Source organism: Mixophyes fleayi, chromosome 3 (genome assembly GCF_038048845.1).
Source record: "Mixophyes fleayi isolate aMixFle1 chromosome 3, aMixFle1.hap1, whole genome shotgun sequence".
NCBI lineage: Eukaryota > Metazoa > Chordata > Amphibia > Anura > Limnodynastidae > Mixophyes > Mixophyes fleayi.
In genome coordinates this window covers 328,477,867-328,498,673 of record NC_134404.1, presented here as the reverse complement: position 1 = coordinate 328,498,673, position 20,807 = coordinate 328,477,867, and the positions used below count along the sequence as shown (strand labels likewise).

The 20,807-nt window shown below is 41.9% G+C and overlaps 1 protein-coding gene across 2 annotated transcripts in view; it reads right to left on the bottom strand.

The window, feature by feature from the left end:
• RPS6KC1 (ribosomal protein S6 kinase C1) overlaps window positions 1-19,358 on the bottom strand; it is a 94,385-nt gene extending 75,027 nt beyond the window's left edge. Inside the window, exons 1-4 of one of the 2 annotated variants that reach the window (XM_075204238.1) lie at window positions 18,705-19,358; window positions 11,414-11,449; window positions 10,141-10,261; window positions 609-724 (exon numbers count right to left, since the gene is read on the bottom strand). In XM_075204238.1, coding sequence (XP_075060339.1) covers window positions 609-724; window positions 10,141-10,261; window positions 11,414-11,449; window positions 18,705-18,806 — 375 coding nt within the window. In that variant the 5' untranslated portion in view covers window positions 18,807-19,358. The remainder of the gene's footprint in view (window positions 1-608; window positions 725-10,140; window positions 10,262-11,413; window positions 11,450-18,704) is intronic. The other variant, XM_075204237.1, reaches the window with a different exon arrangement.
• Between the last annotated feature and the right edge of the window lie 1,449 nt (window positions 19,359-20,807).

Here is a 20,807-nt window from a genome sequence, read left to right as displayed (position 1 = left end):
AAAAGAAAAAAATGAAAGGGGCTCTCTAGAACTGGGGGCCGCTTAAAGGAAACCATCCTTAAATTAGCTTTATTGAGAGTATAACGATTTAGATCTGCTTTTAATTTTTGACTAACATCCCATCTTGCCGCTTTCAGGTGGCCACACAAGCTGCCATATCTCCAAATTGTCCTAACATCACAGCGTTACCGCTACAGGAGAGCAAAGGCGGAATCTAACTGGCCGATGATCATGGTCAGCCTGTGCTCGGTCATCTGCTAATATGTCTTACAGGCTCCCAGGTTATCTGACCACTCAGCTAGAGCAACAGAATCAGTTCTTCATTTCCAGTTTAACAGACTTCACCAAAGCCAGAGCAGCTGTACAAGGCTCCTGTAGTGGCACAAGTAGACCTGCAAGGATAGTGACTCCAAGCCAATACTATAGAAAGAAAAGCATTAACTAGTCTTTTTTTTTTTTTTTTAACCTAAAAGGACTTCCTATACACCCTATATTTAAAAGGGTAGGACACAAAACTTTTTATTTTTTAACACTATGTATGCATTAAATACAAAATAAACTTTAACAAGCCTAGGTACTAAAAGGATAACATGATAGCTGCGATTTACCTTAAAAAAGTCCTCCAATTGTGCACTGTTATAGAGAGCTGGGATGTTGGCCGAGAACTGAAGCAAATCCTCCGCACACTGCCGTCTCTCCTCTATCACACACTCGTCAAACCTCCCTGGAATACAGGAGTCATTAGAAAGCAGAGAAGGTGCAGCGAGTCTGATACAAAGCTTGCATCATTCACAACATTAGCCACATAGTATTGTAACTTAGCAGATGACACACAGGGACGTGTGGCAACACCTTCAGAGTGATGGAAGCTTCATCAAATGAAACAAAGATCACGCTTGATCCAATGTTACAATACATTTCTTCATAACAGGAATATAGATTATGTATCCAAAATGATTAACTAAAGAAGTCATCAGGCATTTGATCTGTTATAACAATAGGTATATATTAAAATGGCACCAAATTGTAAAGGACCACTTTCTCTCCAACTAATACACATCCCATTTATAGAACAGCCCTGAACAATCTGTGGCTCTCCAGGTGTAGTGAAACTACAAGCACCAGCATGCTTTGCCAGCAGATAGCCAGCCAATAACTGGCAAGGTATGCTGGGACTTGTAGTTTCACACCAGGAGAACTACAGATTGGTCAGGCCTACTATATTTGAATCTACCACTGAGTGCAGTCTAACCCAAATGGGCAAATCATCATAGAAAATAAAGCAATCTTTATTGACAACAGGTATCAACAATCAGAGCAAAAGATCTGCATTATAGAAATGCGGGTGCTCACAGTACAATGAACTTTGCGAGGCATCATTAGGTCAACCGCCTGTTAAAAAGATTCAGTGTAGATGTAAATATACCATTTGTCACTATTATACCTATGATTGGACTTGTGTTTACCAACATTGCTCGATGGTGCAAAACTGCACTGAATTTATAGCATCCAATCAGCAATTAGTTTTTAACACTCCAATGCAAGCTAGAATATGAAAACAAAGGTCCGATTGGTTGCTATTGTGTAGTGTACATTTGCACCTTTGTGCGATGTGCATAAATAATCATCCTCATTGTTTTTCTTTCCTCTCCACCCCCAGCAAGTAGACAACTCAGAGCAATTTGGGCTGCGAACACTGGGAAGCTGGGCCTGCAGTGACACATGAGATAAGAGGGGATTCTCTGGGAAATAAATTGCTCTGGGAACACTGCAAGTATGGATAAGCAAACAGAACAACATTGTGCATGTTACTACATAGGTGTTCAAGCTTGATTTATAACCGTAACAAGCAGATGTTATCTTTCCCCTGTGACTGGCCATAGAGACCAGGTTGGAACTGAATGGAACCGATAAGAGGGAAAGGATTGGTTATCACAACTCCACAAACTAGGAGCCCTGTGTTTATTTCCTGCAGGCCACGGAAGAATAACAACAGGACACTTTCCCAAGGGGCTCCTTACTGGGATCTGATCACACTGATCTGCATTTATACTCTGACCTCATGTTTTCAAAGAGTGTGAGAACAGAACACATTAAGCAAACACCCGGGAGGTTCAGCAGACAATACGTGTGGAGGATTCTGTCCCTTGTAGCTGTGAGCTTCTTCCTATGTGTGTCTCTGGGAAATCAAACGACGTGGGAGATCCCAGAAGACTGACACTGACTGGACCCCATCTATTTATACAGCTCCTTGAAAATCCCAGTTTTGCATCGCACTGGTGGATAATCAAGGCCCATGATCAGAGATTAAAGTGGACCATTCACCTACAGAGACACATAAATAGATATGTACAAGCAAACAAACGTGATGTAGAAGCATGTACAGTGTATGACAGATACAGGTTCTTCATCATTCACCTATGTTTAGATGAAGTCTTCTAGCAAATATAAATATCAGACATCCCATGTACTGACACATGAGCTCTGATCACATATCTTTTACCCACAGGACAGCCCACACCTACAGATAAATGTAAATGCTCCCCTGATGGTGGTATAAGAGACCGAGGGAGGAGAATTTCAGAACACATTTTTTATGAAAATTGGCAAGAGCGTTCACAACTTTACATTGCAATTAGACTTTTACTAGGCTGTTGTGATAATGTTAGATTGTACCAAACTGCATGACAGAACAAGACAAATAATTTACGAGTAGAAAGGTTATTTTGATCATCATTTATTTATATTGCGCCACTAATTTCGCAGCGCTGTACAGAGAACTCACCAACATCAGTCCCTGCCCCATTGGAGCTTACAATCTAAATTCCCTAACATACATACACAGACGACAGGAACACAGACTAGGGTCAATTTGATAGCAGCCAATTAACCTACTAGTATGTTTTTGGAGTGTGGGAGGAAACCGGAGCACCAGGAGGAAACCCACGCAAACACGGAGAGAACATACAAACTCCTCACAGATAAGGCCATGGTCGGGAATTGAACTCATGACCCCAGTGCCAAGAGGCAGATGTGCTAACCACTAAGCCAGCATGCTGCCCAGAAATATTCCTAAATATAGGCAGGGCCTTATTTGAGGGCTAATCCTATGAACGAATATAAAATGTTTCCATTCATCAATGGAGCGGCCATAGTATTCCTCCAGTGGAAAATAGATTTTTCTATTATTACTGCAGAATACATGCTTTGTTTTATCACGCAATAACTTTTGAACAGATTTGGAATTATCCGTTCTAAAGGAACAAACGTAGCTTCAGAGTCCTGCTTCCCTTTAGGAACACTCATTTAATTAATTTTATCGTTTTCACATGTCTCAGAAAATACTGGTCACTGCAGCCTCAGGACGTTATATTTGAGCTGCTAATGTATTTATTACAGTAGAAAAAAACCCTGCTTTTGAGGGCTCCTTTTCAGCATAGAACCCCCCCGGGATGGTGCAAAAGGGGTCTCACTACAAACATAGTCCAGCGGCTGATTAATAGAACCTGCAAGAATGTGTAAAAGGAAGGACTATAGCAGTGGCAGCTCCCTGGGGTGCCTCAGCCAGGGCCAGTGGTAAGCAAGGCAGGGGACTACTTGGTAATTATTTTGGCTTAGGGTCTCACCCCTAAGAGTGCCTTGAACTGAACTGATCATAGCTCTCGCTGTTCTGCAGTCATCAGAGATGTAACACCAGGGACCAGTTTATCATACTGTCTGTTTATCATACTTTATGCCAAAAGGAACAGAATACTACATCTAAAAGGCATTTATACACCATAAATATAATGTCCGTCTCAGCATTAAAAACAGCAACTGTTTAACACCTGGTTTTTTTTCCTGAATTTTAGGGGGGAGATTCAATTAGGCGCCTGGTGTCCCCGAAATGTCCACGAAGACACCTCGTGCTGAAGTTCTAGCTGGAACCACCTCTCATTCTTCCTTGCACCCCATAGAGCAGAGATCTCTACTGTAATTACTGCCTATGTGTGCAGCGCGCCATGTTGCCGGCAACCGAACCCCTCCCCCCCCCTAAGACTGAGTGATTCTTAGTCATTAAACTTTGTTATTGATTTACAGCACGTTGTTTAATGGAACGCGCTGACACTTTTGAATCGGTGCTTATTCTCATGCAGCCCAGTCACCTGCATGGCCAGGAAAACTGGAGCCAGCAGCTGTACCTGAAAGCCAGGGGTATGGGTGATAAAACATCCAGAAATGAAGTCCAGCCTGTCCCTGCATTCATTCATAAGTTGTTGAAGCCTGGGATGTTCCGATTTTGAACTGGGCATAACACAGGGTCCATGGAGTTTTCAGATTTTCAGCAGGACTCCATTCAGGCTCTGCTCAGCGCATCAAAATGTACGAATCCACCAATCCACCAAGAGTATTTCTGAGCAACAAGTTTGCAAAGCGGTTACTACAACTCTGCCTGCTCAGTTATAAGCACCTCCCTCCAAACACAGAGAGCTGCTGCACAGGAGAGGCTGGTGGACATATTTATTCAAGTATAAAAACACTTTATAGTTATTTCAAGCATTATTCAACTGCATAAAACTGCACCCTTGTTATATAATCTATATCAAATAGTGGCTTTACTGCTTCTTTTAAGTATATATTTTTTAAAATTAAAATATAAATGTTGTGTTCTGTACCCTACATCTGAAAACCCATAATAAAAACTATTGTTGAAAATTAAATATAAAATGTTATGAAACTGCACACAAAGTAGTATTACTAACAATTGGTCTAATAGGTTAATGCAGAATAGTTTTAAAAAAGATTTTTAAAAAAAATGAAAAAAATAAATAAAAAATGATGTGTGACAGGTTTGAATCTGCTTGTCTGCAAAGGTGTTCTGAATTAAACAGATTATTTTCTTCCACCACTAGAGGGCTCACGATGCTGCATCAGACAAAAGCACCAACTACCAGGACTCCTGGCACCAAATTGTGAGGTCTTACCAACCAGGATGTATGGCACGCTATAAGTCATCACTGTATTTATGTATTTCTGTGGTCTGTAATGCATTTTTATTTCTTTCATTGTACAAACAAGGTCTGCATGTCTTAAAGCACATTAAACAACACTTATCAAGCCAAGTACATAAATGCGATGCAGTTTAAGCATTTGCTATGCATTTAGAGAGGACTATATTTTTCAATTGTGTGGACATGCATTAGACGCACTGTGGTGGTACAAGAAGCATTCAAAATAACACAGCACAGTAATACTCAATGAGTATCATCTGGGAAGACAACAAGAACACTGGTAGTTCAATAACAATCCTGAGCGCTCAAAACCCAAATGGAGATATGTGTAATATAAACTAAATGATCCCTGTCGCAAACCTACTCAAGGGCACCACCCCTTGTGAAAAGATAACAAATACAAAAAAGTAAGGTGCACCAGGGGAGCAAACCACAATAATAATTGAATATATAGATAAAAGAAAGATGGCGGAACTCGTACAAAAAAAAAATCTTTATTTTGACCAATACTAAAAAAAAAAGTTATACAAATATTATTATGAATAAAACAAATAAATATGATTATATTTATATATATATATATATATATATATATATATATATATATATATACACACACACACATAATATTTTTTACATTATTCAACTATTATTGTGGTTTGTTCCCCGGGCGCATCTTACTTTGTATTTGTTTAAGAACACGGGTGGAAGCTTCAAATATGCTGTTTAACGGAACTTGTAGCAGAATGTACAGAGTGCTTTGCTGCATAAATGATAAATGTTTATATTAATGTAGTTCTTTATAAAAATAAATTCCCTAAACCGTATGGGATTGATTGCTTATAAATTGGGCTAGTGTGTCTTTAGAGTGCTCACTCATTGCAGGAATGTGCTCTATACTGTGTAACTATACCACAAGTAATCAACCTTTTGCTTACATGAACAACTGCATTAAATCTTACTTAAACACAGTATATAAGGCTGGGTACACTCTACAGATTTTTCAGCTGACTATTGGGTCACTCACACGATAAACGACCGTCCGGCCCGATATCGTATTTGTGTGTACGCTGCAATGATAACGATTACCGTTCCAAAGCTCATCGTATTATTTCATTTGACTGTTAAACCGGACTAAAAAGATCATTCATCAATAGAACAATGTCGTTCCGATCCTGCAGTGTGTACGTACTCAGCACCAGCGGTGTCTATAGATCTCTATGGAGGGTGCAGAGTCACCATCTTTTCAGCTTGATGGTTATGACAGATGAAGAGCACAGATCCGACGTAAAACGTGTTCAGTGTAATTAGTGTGAATTGCAGGACACATTGATCATCAACACTTCGAACGCATGCTGATCAGGAATTTATTTGTTTTTTTCAGTTGCTGGTAAAATAGTTATAGGTAACACATTGGTCGGAAAATTCTGCCCTAGTAAGAGAGTACCGGAACATCTGACTGTAATGGGCAGCACGGTGGCCTAGTGGTTAGCACTTCTGCCTCACAGCGCTGGGGTCATGAGTTCAATTCCTGACTATGGCCTTATCTGTGTGGAGTTTGTATGTTCTCCCCGTGTTTGCGTGGGTTTCCTCCGGGTGCTCCGGTTTCCTCCCACATTCCAAAAACATACTGGTAGGTTAATTGGCTGCTTTCAAAATTGACCCTAGTCTCTCTCTCTCTGTCTGTGTGTGTATATGTTAGGAAATTTAGACTGTAAGCCCCAATGGGGCAGGGACTGATGTGAATGAGTTCTCTGTACAGCGCTGCGGAATTAGTGGCGCTATATAAATAAATGGTGATGATGATGATGATGTAATACGAGCATATGGTATCATTACAAAGACTGACTTCTCATCTGGAAATGTGGATTAAAGACTCACTTTAACACCAATGATACTACGAAGGGCATTTTTCTTGAAAAATATAGATACAATTACTCACTTTATTGAATAGAAGTACTGCACCTTCTCCAAAATGTTGTAATATTAAAAAATATTGATAAGTGGTTGATGAAATCAACTGATTTACACAATGGAATTTATTTTAATATTTGCAGATTTCACACTATATAGTATTTTCCCCTGCAATTTGTTGAATATCAAAAAGGTGCAAAAATAATGCTGCTGGAGTACAATTAGCCAGTGACCAATTCTTTACATTGTAATAACAAAGAAATTATTTTGCTTTAAATTTCTACTTAACATCCATTGTTTGCGTGTGTATGTACATCAGGGTATGGAGGTTCCTCCTATTGTTGGTTCTCAAGTAAGTGCTGTACAATGTCTGTCTGAGCAGCAGGGAATTTACAAATTATTTCTGGCCACTTTCATGGAATGCCGCTGAGCACTGTTAATGGTGAAGGAGAATCACAGCTATTAGAGCCTAATGATTTGTGAGTTTTCCCATTTAGGAGGAAGGTGTCAAACTAAAAACGTTCGTATATGTCAGAAATCTGGGACCAAAACTAATTTTAACATTATTCTGAGATAACATCTAGGTTACAATAAGTTTATCCTGTTATATCAGTAGACACGGTGCCCGCAATAAAATGTGTGTATATGTGTATAAAGCTCACACTGATAACTATCTGCTCTATACCAAGCAGTGAGTTTTATATCACAGCTCAGTGATATCACAAAACCTGTTTATGATGCAAGTCAATCACATGATCAGATTATTCAGCTGGTACATCCCAACCTGCTTATCACTGTATGTAATTACGGTGTCTCCTTATAGAGGAGCAATGAATGCTCCGTAGACGGAAACACACACACACTACACAGGACGGTATGTGCCATAGTCATTCAGTAAAACCTATAGATTCAAATAGCGGTCCTGGCTCACAACTAAGTCTGCTGTAAATATGAATGAACATGACAGGGTTCTCAAGAGCTCTAGACCTAAGTGCCCACCACCACAGTCCAAAGGAACCATTACCCCACTGGTGCCCTATAGATACATTTACCAGAGCGGTCAGACTGTTTTGGTGGTTTTAAGTCCACGCATCATGACAGGCAGCTGTGGAATATTGTGGAACAGGCTGGGATATCATTAGTGTTTGCAGACGTTGTCTGCTAAAAGAACGGCCGGGATTATGATTTGTTTTGTGCAGAAACTGTCTGCTAAGGCTCAGCCAGAGGAGGAACAGGATAATATACAGACTGCACTGTGACACTGAACCAAGCACTGCCTGTCTGCTTCGGAGGAGACCGCACACGCAAGACAGTAATTTATGAATGGAGGCGGTTTACTTCTGTTGCTACTTTGTGTCAGTTTATCAAACTTTTGAACAGTTCACCATCTGCTGTATGAGAGGCTCAGTAAATCACTAGCCATTACAACACTGTTGCTACTTTCGGGTTACAAAATATAGACACTTTCTACAATTGAACTGTGAAAGCTACCAGTGCGACTATACTGAGTATTATACTTAGAAACATAGCCGGCTGCAATCAGCCTTGTGATTAGGTTGCTGTTTTTTTTACAATTAATGAAGTCTCCTGATTCATTCAAGTGATGTTTGTGTACATTGTTTTTAAGACCTTAAGATTGATATCAATAAAGTTGAATGTATTATATTTTATATATATGGAATCATTTTAATAAATTAGATGTGTCCCTTTAAGTGGTGTCTTACATGTAAATTTCATTATACTTGACAGTTCGGGTACTTCCTTCACATATGAATGCTTTCGGAGTTGTAGGGTACCAGTATCCTCTTTTTGTGGAAGCAACGTAATATTCTCGGAGTGTGAAACATTTCACGCATCAGCACTTCTGCCTCACAGCACTGGGGTCATGAGTTCAATTCCTGACAATGGCCTTATCTGTGAGGAGTTTGTATGTTCTCCCTGTGTTTGCATGGGTTTCCTCCAGGTGCTCCGGTTTCCTTCCACACTCCAAAAACATACTGGTAGGTTAACTGGCTGCGTGTGCGTGTGCGTGTGCGTTAGGGAACTTAGGCTGTAAGCTCCAATGGGGCAGGGACTGATGCGAGTTCTCTGTACAGCGCTGTGGAATTAGTGGTGCTATATAAATAGCTGCTACTACTGCTGATGATGTATCAGTTGTTTCAATCAACTATGGTCAATTGAAAGGCTATTTTATAAGTGCTTTTGATGCATTCCGGGACTCTTATCATAGCGTCTTAAGGTGTTATTTTGAGGTTTAGATATCTTGGGCCTAAGAGCACCTGTAGCCTCCTTTGTGGTGGTCCTCACCAGCAGCTGCTTTGGAGCTATTAACTCCCAATTTTTCATGTCAGCACTTCTAAATTCCCACTTCAACCACTGATATATATATATTTATTTCAGTTTCTATTGTGTCCGTATTTTTCAGGATCATGGGATACCAGAAAAGAGATACCATGGCTGTACATAATGTAGAGATACTCTACTCATTCCTATGTATGTATTCTACACACTCAGCCTGTATACAGGTAACAAATACTCTATGAAGTCAAAGTTTATCTGCAGTGTTATTTACCCAGATTTTTTTTTTTATCAAAATCATGTTTTGTGCCACCAGGGTTCGTTTTTTGTTATTAATTGAATTAGTTTAACAATGCCATTTCTAATCATGAAGAAAAGATGTTTTACTTTATAGTATTTCCTGTGTTGGTAGATCTAATAATCCTTAATTATTATATTACCTGTCTGTAACCTGCACATAGCTCGTACATAATGTACGGTATATTGTGTAAAGGATGAGGTAGAATGCAAACTAGGCCCAACACCGCTCGCCTTAAGTGTTTATGTACTTTACCCAAAATGCAGCCTAGATGTCAGAGAACTCGCTAGCCTAATGCAGGGCACATGTACAATATCAGCCAATCAGCACAAAATGGAAGATTATCAGCCTGTGCTAGCGGCCGATCTTCTATCCGCAGTAACAGGAAACGGATACCGGTCAGATTTACACTCCGCATCATAATAACAATAAATACACTGAAGTGATTAACAATATTATTCAGCTACACTGTAACATGCTGTGACATGAGAGTGTATCATCTGTTTTACAACGCACAACATGACAGACGCCCTGAACACGTGTTATGACCTGGATGGTTTAGGAGTGTATTTCCCAATCTCATGCTATGAACGCCTCTATATTCCCAGTAGTAACATGTCACGGCAGAAAGACGCTTACCGAACAGTTTGGCTTTTGCAAACGGTGGGAACAGATCGGTTTGTCGGAAAAGGTTTTTATGTATCTGCCAAAGATCTCGGTGTAATTTCTTGAAGTCGCTGTATCTTTTCCAAGTAACTATCTAAGGGAAAAGGAGAAAAAAAAAACAAGGAGAAGAGTGTTACACTTACATCAAACCAACACAGAACCAGTTTATTTATAATGATCTCAACAATTGTTTATTGGTGGGGGGGGGGGGGGGGGGGGATGTAGCCACCCACCCCCTCACTTATCTACAAACTACTGGTCAGGTAAAACATTTGTTGGTTACTTGCTGCAGTGTAACGTAGACAGGGTTGTGTTACAGAAGACATACCCAACACTGAATCGGGCACTGGATCCAGTGGCGGATCCAGGGGTGGGGGGGGGGGGGGGGGTTGGGCAAATCGGGGAAACCTCTACCCAGCAGGGGCTTGCTGCCGGCGGCTCCATACTATGTGCAGGTCCGTTCAGCATAGACAGGCAGGAAGTGTGCTGCCCGCCTGCTCTAATTAAAACAATCAGAGCAGCCAGGCAGCAAACTCCCTGCCGAACAGACCTGCACATAGTGTGCAGCCGTAGGCAGTCTTAGCTGTCAAAAAGGGGGCGGGGACTAAATCACCCTGGCTGTAGTGCTCACATATGGTTTATTATATTGTAATATGTCTCTGTTGGGCTCCAAGAGACAGAGGGCAAGTAAAAGAGTGGAGCACCCGGGAAATAGGTGCAGGGGAGCACACTGCTCCTTGAAAATAAGCCTCTCCCTCTCCTCCAGAACCATCATTTGTACAGACTTTCTTTAATGCTGGCCATACACAGGATGACTTTGCAAAGTGGCCCAAGTACCAAGCAACTGGTTCACTAACTTTTCGGAACACTGAGCAACGTCTGAATTCCTTCCCGATAAAACGAGGGCCCATTAGTGCTAACAGTCGCCCTGTTCTGACTGGATCACTGTCACTGCTATCGTAGATGGAAAACCTCCAACTACATTTACCATACATGAACTACCTGTCCCCCTAACGTTAATGACACACAAGTGATAAAATGACCCATGAATCTCCACCCTTTGGAACACTAGAAATGTTGAAAAACAGCATTCATAGCGCATCAAAGCTCGTGTGCCAGGAAGTATTTAGTGGCAAATACAGCTCATTAGCCTGGGAGCCACTAATGCTAAAACAGAGAAGACATAAAGCTGAAAATGCCGGGGAGAAAAACAGCAAATCCATTAAGCAACAGATCACATATTTACCTCCTGAACATCCTCTGGGTTCTTCCTGGACACAATCTGAAAGAGAAACATCAGTTAGAAAGTTCCAATGACCTGAACACCTGCAAAACCTGGTTTATTTAGGACACGATCCCTCGTTTTACTATACAACCTCTTTGTGTATTACATGATCCCCACCTTCAGCATAAACCTCCAAGAAAGGTAAAAATGCTCATTACTGATTGGTAGCTTTAAAACATTTGAACAATTGTTGCAAATAACCCTCAATGACATGAAATGGAATGCAGGGATATCATCTGCAAGACAAAGCCACATATTAAACACATCCGGACTAACATTAGGGGTTAAGATGTCTAAACAAAGACACAGCACTTTCTAGCCGAGCTTTAGATCTGAACCAGAATGAAGAGATAAACATGAACAAGTCCCTGGAGGCATCAGGTAGCCTTGTTTACTAGGCAATCCACATCTCCAGGATACCGTATTTTGCAGTCCTTCTAATATTATATCTGCAATCTACCTATGACCACCAGCTAATTGTGCTCATGGGTAGATTGGAAGTCAGTCCAGCACTGATCAGATGTTAGGGGGGGGGGGGGGGATTTGTCCTAATTAAGGACCAGCAGGTACAGCAATTTATGGCCAATTTGGTTGACTGAAAAAAAACTCTACTCATCCGAGCATAAAGCTATGATTTACCACCTTTTCTGCATTTAGGCATACATAAATACTACGGATGCCTGATGTGAAAGATTCAATATTCTCTGGAAAGCACAATGTAATATGCACAAACTATATAAATAATACCCAATACCTATTTTGTGAATAAACAGACATGTGTATCATGCCTGGAGACGTCACAAATCACTATTGGTGTTTAGGAAAGTCATCTTAAATCATATACAGTATGAATGCTGAATAAACGGTATATTCGCTAGTGTTTATTATCATTTCACATAAAAACAATAAAACAGATGCAGAGCAACAATGTACACTGAAACCCGCTGACACTGAAGGGGTTAATCACATAGGTTTACACCTACATTCATCATTACAGAATGAAAGAAAACATTTGTCTTTAAAGCCTGATCCTCAGAGATAACTCAACAAAAGACAACACAACCGGTATCTAAGGACATTGTACTTGACAGATGTTTTGATTATAAGACGATCTTGTTTACGTTTGTTAAAACCTAATAATTGTATTGCTATTTGAGCTTGAAAAAGATGCAATATGTGGAGACACCTTCAGACATAACGAATCCCTGCTAGTAGCATTATTCCACCTACCACAGTATCTATGGGGCACATTTATCAATATTCACATAAAGTGAAAAGTAGTTTTCAATCCTTATCGCAATAATAAGGATTGAACTATTTCTCACATTTATGTACAGCCCTGCACAGAAACAGCAGTTCCGAAAAACTGCTGTTTCTGCGATGCAAAAAATCATACTTACCCCCCTCTTCGGAAGCGCTGTCTCCGGGTCTTCTCTTCACTCTTCAATTGCGCATGTCCAGTTCCAAGCACTGGACATGCGCACACAGATCCCCTCTCTGTCTCTGCAACGATAGTTGCAGAGAGAGCGCGCTGAGTGACAGGGAGGGATCATGTGATCCCTCCACACATGCGCTGTCCAGCTCTGCTCTCCGGAGCAGAGCTGACAGCATTAGATTTCTTCCATTCCGATGATGTACGCCAGCTCCAGCAGCGTACATTAACATGACAAGTTCCCGAAAAAAATGTTTTTTCGGTACTTGTTAGATTGCGGCCAGGAGCAGTCACCATTCTGTTGTATGGTGACTGCTCCCAAAAACGAAGAGGAATGCAAAGCAGCAGATGTCCATGATATCTGCTGCGATGCACCCTTAATAAATTTGCGGAGGACAGGAGGCACCTTAATGACCCGTTAAAAGCACTATCGTGCTTTCTTAAATATGCCCCTTTACCATGTACTTCCCTATTCTATCACGCACAGGCAACCTACTCTACATTGCTATTCACATGAAATGGCTGCTTAACCCAAGCAGGGTGTCACGTCCAGTGAGGTTATTAGATTGCTGCAAGGAAGCAGCCTCCGGAGGCAACACAGCAGGACAGAGCCAAACAGACAAGACAGAACCAACGCAGAGGGATTGTGGGTGCATCAAGTAACAGCCAACAATTCACTGTATATTGTATGACTAGAACAGAGCAGCTCAGAGTAGACAAAAATGGAGAAAAGGGAGACGGTTCTCTTTCGGGCTGATAGTGATGTGACTACTTCCTAGTGAATTATCCTGAATATTCTGAGTCATAGGCCACTTTGGTTCATTCCACAATATGGCCAACTCCACTGTGTGTAAGCGGCAGGAACACAGAGAATAAACCTGTCTTTTCATTATTAATATTTATACATAAAGCACCAACAAATTCTGTAGCGCTTTACAAGCAGGAACAAACACAGTCATCAAACAATACTGGGTAATACAGACAGAGAGGTAAGAGAACCCTGCTCGCAAGCTTACAATCTATGGGACAATGGGAGTTAGAAACACAAGGGCATGTGTTACATCATATTGCACATTGGACCAGCTAGAATGCAAAGGTAAAAGTACTGAGTGGGCTGTGTGTGTACCAATGTTGGTCAGAGGGTTGTTGTCTTGTGTTACTTGTGTAGAGGGTGGTAATAGGGTAACCTAGGAAAATTAAGATGCTGGTTGAGGAATATCATAAGCTTGTCTGAAGAGGTGGGTTTTCAGTGAACGCTTGAAGGTTTGGAGACTAGAGGAAAGTCTTACTGTGTAATGAAGGGAATGCCACAAAGTGGGTGCAGCTCAAAAAAAGTCCTGTAATCGGGAATGGGAGCATGTGATGAGAGTGGAAGAGAGACGCAGATCTTGTGCAGAACGGAGGTGTCGAGTTGGGAGATATTTTGAGACAAGTGAGGAGATGTATGTCGGTGTAATTTTATTGACGGCCTTGTATGTTAGTAGAAGAATTTTATATTGGATTCGTTAAACTACAGGCAGCCAATGTAGAGACTGACAGAGTGGCTCAGCAGAGGAAGAAGGGCTTGCAAGGAAAATCAATCTAGCCGCTGTATGCAAAATAGATTGTAGGGGTTCAAGTCTGACTTTGGGAAGACCATTAAGGAGGGAATTGCAATAGTCGATGCGGGAGATGATAAGTGCATGAATTAAGTTGTGCGCATTCTGGAAATGTTCTTTAGACGTATGTAACATAATTTAGATATACAGTCGATGTGGGGAATAAATGACAGTTGTGAGTCAAGGATTACAGCTAGGCAGCGAGCTTGCGGGGTGGGCTTTATGGTCATGTTATCAACAGAAATAGAAATGTCAGGCAGGAAGCTTCTGTTTTTGGGTGGGAATATTATTAATTCAGTTTTTGAGAGATTGAGTTTGAGTTGGCGAGAAGACATCAAAGATGAAATGGCAGTAAGACAGTCAGTAACGCGAGACACAGATGGTGAAAGATCAGGAGAGGATAGATAGATTTGTGTATCATCCGCATAGAGATAATACTGAAATCCAAAAGGGGCTTATTAGTTTTCCAAGAGAATTGGTGTAGATAGAGAATGGTAGAGGACCTAAGACTGAGCCTTGTGGTACTCCAACTGATAAAGGAAGTGGAGCAGAGGTGGATCCAGAGAAATTAACATTGAATGAGCGATTAGAATAGTGATGGAAAATACCAGTACAGAGAGATAGATTACAGATTTTAGTTAGAGGGGGAATGAGCACAGGAGACAAGGACCTACTAATTTGTGAGGGAATGGGGTCAAGAGGACAGGAGGTAGAGTAGGAAGATGAGAAGAGAGCAGAAACTTCCTCTTCATTTGTGGGATCAAATGAAGAGAGAGTGTCAGAGGGTGCTAGCAAGGAATTGAGCGGATTGCTTGGCGAGGGAGAGGATACCATTTCAAGTCTGATCTTATCTATTTTGTCCTTGAAATAGGAAGCAAGATCCTGAGCACTGATGGTAGTCTGATGATTTAGGGTGGGAGGATTAAGAAGAGATTTAAATATGTTAAAAAGGCATTTGGGGTTAGAAGCCTGAGCATAGATGAGCGATTGGAATTATGTTTGTTTTGCAGTGTCCAAAGAATTTCTATAGGAGTGGTAGATACCAGTATATGTGATGAAATCATTAGAGGTACAAGATTTACACCAGTGACGTTCTGCTTTACGAAAAAGTTTTTGAAGAGTTCGTGTTACTTTAGTGTGCCACAGATGGCAACGAAGTCTATGCGGAGTATGTAGTGTCGCTGGAGCCACTTGATCAACTTTGCTAGGGTTTGGAGAAAATGGGGTACTGTCCGATCAGAGGACAATGTAGAAATTGGGGCGAGAAAGTGTTGGTGAAAGGTAGCAAACTGTTGAAGATCAATAGAGTTGATATTCCTGCGGTTGTGAGGAGGCTTGGAAGAGTTTGACACCTGGGAGGGTAAAGAACTGGGGGTGAGCGAGTAGCTTATAAGGTGATGACCCTAGAGGGGGAAAAGTGTTAAGGAAATCAGAAACTGAGCATAGTCTAAAGAAAACAAGATCAAGACAGTGGCCATCCTGATGGGTAGCAGATTCAATCCACTGAGAGAGGTCAAGTGAGGATGTTAGAGAGAGTAGTTTGGAAGCAGCATTGGAACGTGGATTAGAAATAAGGATGTTGAAATCACCCATGATGATGGTGGGGATGTCAGAGGATAAGAAGTGAGGGAGCCACGCAGAGAAGTCTTCAAGAAATTGTTGGTGTGGTCCAGGGGGGGGGGGCAATAGATGACAGCAACATGCATAGAGAACGGGTTAAAAATCCTAACAGCATGTAGTTCAAAAGATGTGAACATGATGGGACATTTGGGAGAACTGTGAATGTGCAATGTGGGGAGAGAACTAGTCCAACCCCCCCCCCCCCCTTCCTTGTCTGCCTCCTGGTCTGGGGGTGTGGATGAAATGGAGACCACCATGTGAAAGGGCTGCAGGTGAGGCAGTGTCTGATTACATGAGCCATGTTTCTGTTATTGCTAGAAGGTTTAAATTGTTTGAGAGGAAGAGATCGTGTACAGAGGCAAGTTTGTTACAAACAGAGCGTGCATTCCAAAGGGCACATTTAAAGGACTTTGGAAGATAGGGGAGACAGGTGCTGCGTTTGAGGTTTGCTGGATTTCTGTAGTGTTCAGATATATGCGTGTGGGAGAAGTGAAGAGGACCTGGATTTGGTCATATATCACCAGCTAAATAGAAGCAGGGAGGAAGAAAGGTAGGAAAGATGATTGTAAGATGTGTGTCCTTTTAGTTTCTGGCGACAGGCTGAGGCTGTTAAAGTTATTGAATTTTTATAGGAAAAGAGTTTATGAGTGTTAACTAGAAGTGAGTGAAGTAATGAAGGAACAGTGTGGACACAGGTGTGTGTTGAAGGATGGGTGAGGGATGATATAGTTCTAAAGATAATGCCATGAAAAGAGAGAAAGAAAAAATATTTTGGCAAGCATTGGGATTTATGAGGACAATGCTATGCTTCCAACTTTGTGCCAACAGTTTGGGGAAGGCCATTTTCTATTCCAACATGACTGTGCCCCAGTACACAAAGCAAGAACTACAAAGACATGGTTTGATGAGTTCGGTGTGGAAGAACTTGACTGACCCGCACAGAGCCCTGACCTCAACCCCATCGAACACCTTTGGGATGAACTGGAACGGAGATTGCGAGCCAGGCCTTCTCCTCCAACATCAGTGTCTGACCTCATAAATGCTCTACAGAATGAATGGGCACAAATTACCACAGAAACAAAAAGCTGTTATCGCTGCAAAAGGGGGACCAACTCCATAGTAAAGTATATGTATTTGAATACAATCTCATTACAGTCCCTGTTGGTGTAATGGTCAACCGTCCGAATACTTTTGTCCATATAGTGTATCTTCAGAGGCTATATTAGAATGGCGCTCTCATCACCAACGGGCTGTGTTCCTTTATAAAAAAAAAAAAAAAAAAAAAAAAATCCTCTGGCATTAACTATAGAAAAGGAAGCCTTATTTTCTCTGAATTAGAAGACTATGCTTGTGAGAACTAGTCTCACTCATCTTTAACACACATACGGTGCTCAGCTGCAGCACTACAGAACAAAAAAAACTGTATGCAAGGGATGAGGGGGGGTGGACTATGCAAAAAGTGTCCAATCTACTTGACCTACACACTCAGGGGCAACCTCGTTTCAAAGACGGGAGTCTCATCTTTCCAAAAATTTGGCCTGTGAGAAGCTGTTGTTTGGTGGTCACCAGACAATTACTCCCTACATTACAGAAATCAATAAGGAGTACGGCGATGGAGGGGGTATAATGTCCTGATCTCCCCGAGTAAGCGCAATAACCTCATTTTATGCAGTAGGCTCTCTTTTTAAAAATGGGCTACCTTTATTATTTATACACATTTCACTAAAGACAGTGCAAACTAATAAATGTATTATAATTTTCAAGTGCAGATTTTATTATAAATACCTGTGTTGAATCTTGCTTTCTGCCGTTTTTGGAAAGGTTTTTTATGTCAAACCAAGAACCCCAAAGTATTTATTGGTTGAGTTAGGGAGGGGAAAAAAAACCTCTTGTTTCACTTTCTTGCAAAATAAAATATAAAAAAAAATATTGGGCTATTTGGGTACATTTTTTTATTTTTTTTGCCACGTCAGGCAGTATAATCAAACTAATGACATTTACAATGAGACTGTTCAGCAATTGAGTTGAACGACTGAATGTTAGTGTGTACAATGAGCACTTATTCCAACAAGTAAACTGCACAAATGTAGACTTTTATAGAACACTATTCCCATATACCTCACTAAGTCTAGCACCTAGGAAAATATTTTACTAATGTGCCCCCTATGCTTTACCCAAAGCCCCAGTTGATATTACATGCAACCGGTTTTCCCAGACTCTATTGATTCTATAACACAAAACCGTAAAATCAATAGATCTCATCGTTAAATGACGATGGAGGGGGGGGGGTGGCTTAAGAGCAGGAGAACCAATCAGAAGCCACAATATTCTTATTGCTCCTACCTCCCATCACTACCCCAGATTTTTAGCCAACAGTAAGGGGAACAGAAGAGCCCTAGGACAAAAGGCTGCACAGAGCAGCCCCTAGGGCTCTGACTGGGGGTGTTAGCACATCAGTAAATTGTTTTACTAGCTGGCAGTGCAGATTTAAACCATAAACAAAAATGATGCAGAAATAAATGAACATTATTGCCACATAAGACCCTTTGCAATCCTTCTCTCACTCTTGACCCTCAATGGCAGGTCAAAATTCAGCACTTACCCTGGCAGTGACTTTGTAGATGGTAAAACCTTTCTGGTGTCTCCTGGGATCAGTGACTGTGTAGAACCGGGCCAGATCCCCTCTGTCTCTTTGGGAGATCATACTGTGCAGTTAATGCCAGAGAGAGCTCTTCAGATGACCAGCACCCCTGTGAGCTGCCATTTACACCTCTCCCCTCTGCAGGGAGACCCAGCTACTAAACCAAATCAGCAGAAAAGTCACTTAATGACCCCCATGACCACAACACACATCACCACCTGAGTATGTCAATGTCCATGCACCCATTACTGGGAACACACAGGGGGATGGGGGTCCCTATATCACACTAATACAATGGCATGATGTCACAGACAGCACTGTCACTATCACCCACTGTCACACACACAGACAGCGCTGCCACTATCACTATCACCCACTGTCACACACACAGACAGCACTGTCACTATCACCCACTGTCACGACACCACGCCTCAATCACAACTTCCGGCTCAGAGGTGACGGAGCCTCAACCTCCGCAACAGTGAGCGGCGCTCGCCGGCTTTGCGTCGGCCGCTCCGATTGGCCGAGATATCCCTCTCTCCTGATTGGCGGGTAGACGAGCCACATAACCTCGCAGACAGCGAGCAGCGCGCGCCTCGTAGACAGGGTTTGTGTCAGGCGCTCTGATTAGCTGAAACATCTCTCTCTCCTGATTGGTGGGGACTGAGCATCAATAATCTCGGAGACAGGGTTTGTGTCAGGCGCTCTGATTAGCTGAAACATCTCTCTCTCCTGATTGGTGGTGACTGAGCATCAATAATCTCAGAGACATGGTTTGTGTCAGGCGCTCTTATTGGCTGAGACTGAGTATTGTTATACAACATGTCTCATTTAGGTACAGTAGGTTTATTATGCTTTATAGGAGATAACAATCACAACATCCTGTAGAATGAATACTTTGTAGCTCTTCATAAGAGCCATATAAATAAGTATAATATATACTAGATTACACTGGCACTTTGCTGGCTGGATTCTGTCATGATGGTGCCCCATAGCGGGCAGTACTGTGCTGTATACACTGAGAGTGGCTGAAATACTGTGGCTCAGGGGCAAACGCAGGATTTGTAGAGATAGGTTTCCACGCCACGCCACGCCACGCCGCCAGTGTGCGCGAACAGCATGCGTGGGGTGTGGCTATGATTTTAGACTTTGCCTGGCTTACCCCAGTGTTGGCTAACCTGTGACACTCCTTAGTAGCTTATTGCTGGAAGGGTATTATTATTATTAATAATTTTTATTTATAGGGTGCCACTAGGTGTCCGTAGCGCCGTACAGGGACAAACGAAATTACAATATGAGGTGAGACAGCACAGTACAGTAAACCGTAAGCACAGCTAGAGGGGTGGGGGAGGGGAGAGGGGAAGGTCTGCATACAACGGAGCCAAAGAGGGAGGGTGCGGATGACAGGGAGACCCCCAGGGGGGAGAGGGTACTCGAGGAGGAGGGCTAGGTAGCTGGAGAGCAGAGTTAAAAGTGGTGAAGACAGGAGGAAAGATGACCCTGCTCTAAGGCGCGTACAATCTAAGGGTATGCTGGGATTTGTAGTTTCACAAGACCTGGAGTGTCACAGGTCAGCCAACACAGGCTTACCCTCTTCATCTATTGCTGTCTTGAGTCTTCCTGCTGCACACATGAGACATGCAGGCAGTGGGAGAGAGGGGTGGGGACACAGCTGCAACAATGATGGTCCATTAGCAACTGAGGCCCCTGTTCTGTTCTTTTCAGCATACATAAGGGCTGGCACATTTTGGCTTTCAGTTCCAGAAGCCAAACTTGGATGAATCAACATCACCACGCTACACCCCAAAACTTCATTATGGGGCCTGAAAATTTAGTGTTAACGTCCCTGCTTGAAATGCTGCATTAGCAGGTTGTGCTTGTTTTCTTTTTGCTTTAATGATCTCTGTGCTTGCACAGTCTGCTGTTCACATGTAACCAGAGGTCACACCAACACACTGGAAAATCATGTCTGTGCTGTTCCACAGCTGATTCATGCATAATCTGGGATCAGTCATACATATACTGCAATATTTTACTTGCAGTGCGTTACATATGGTAATTGTC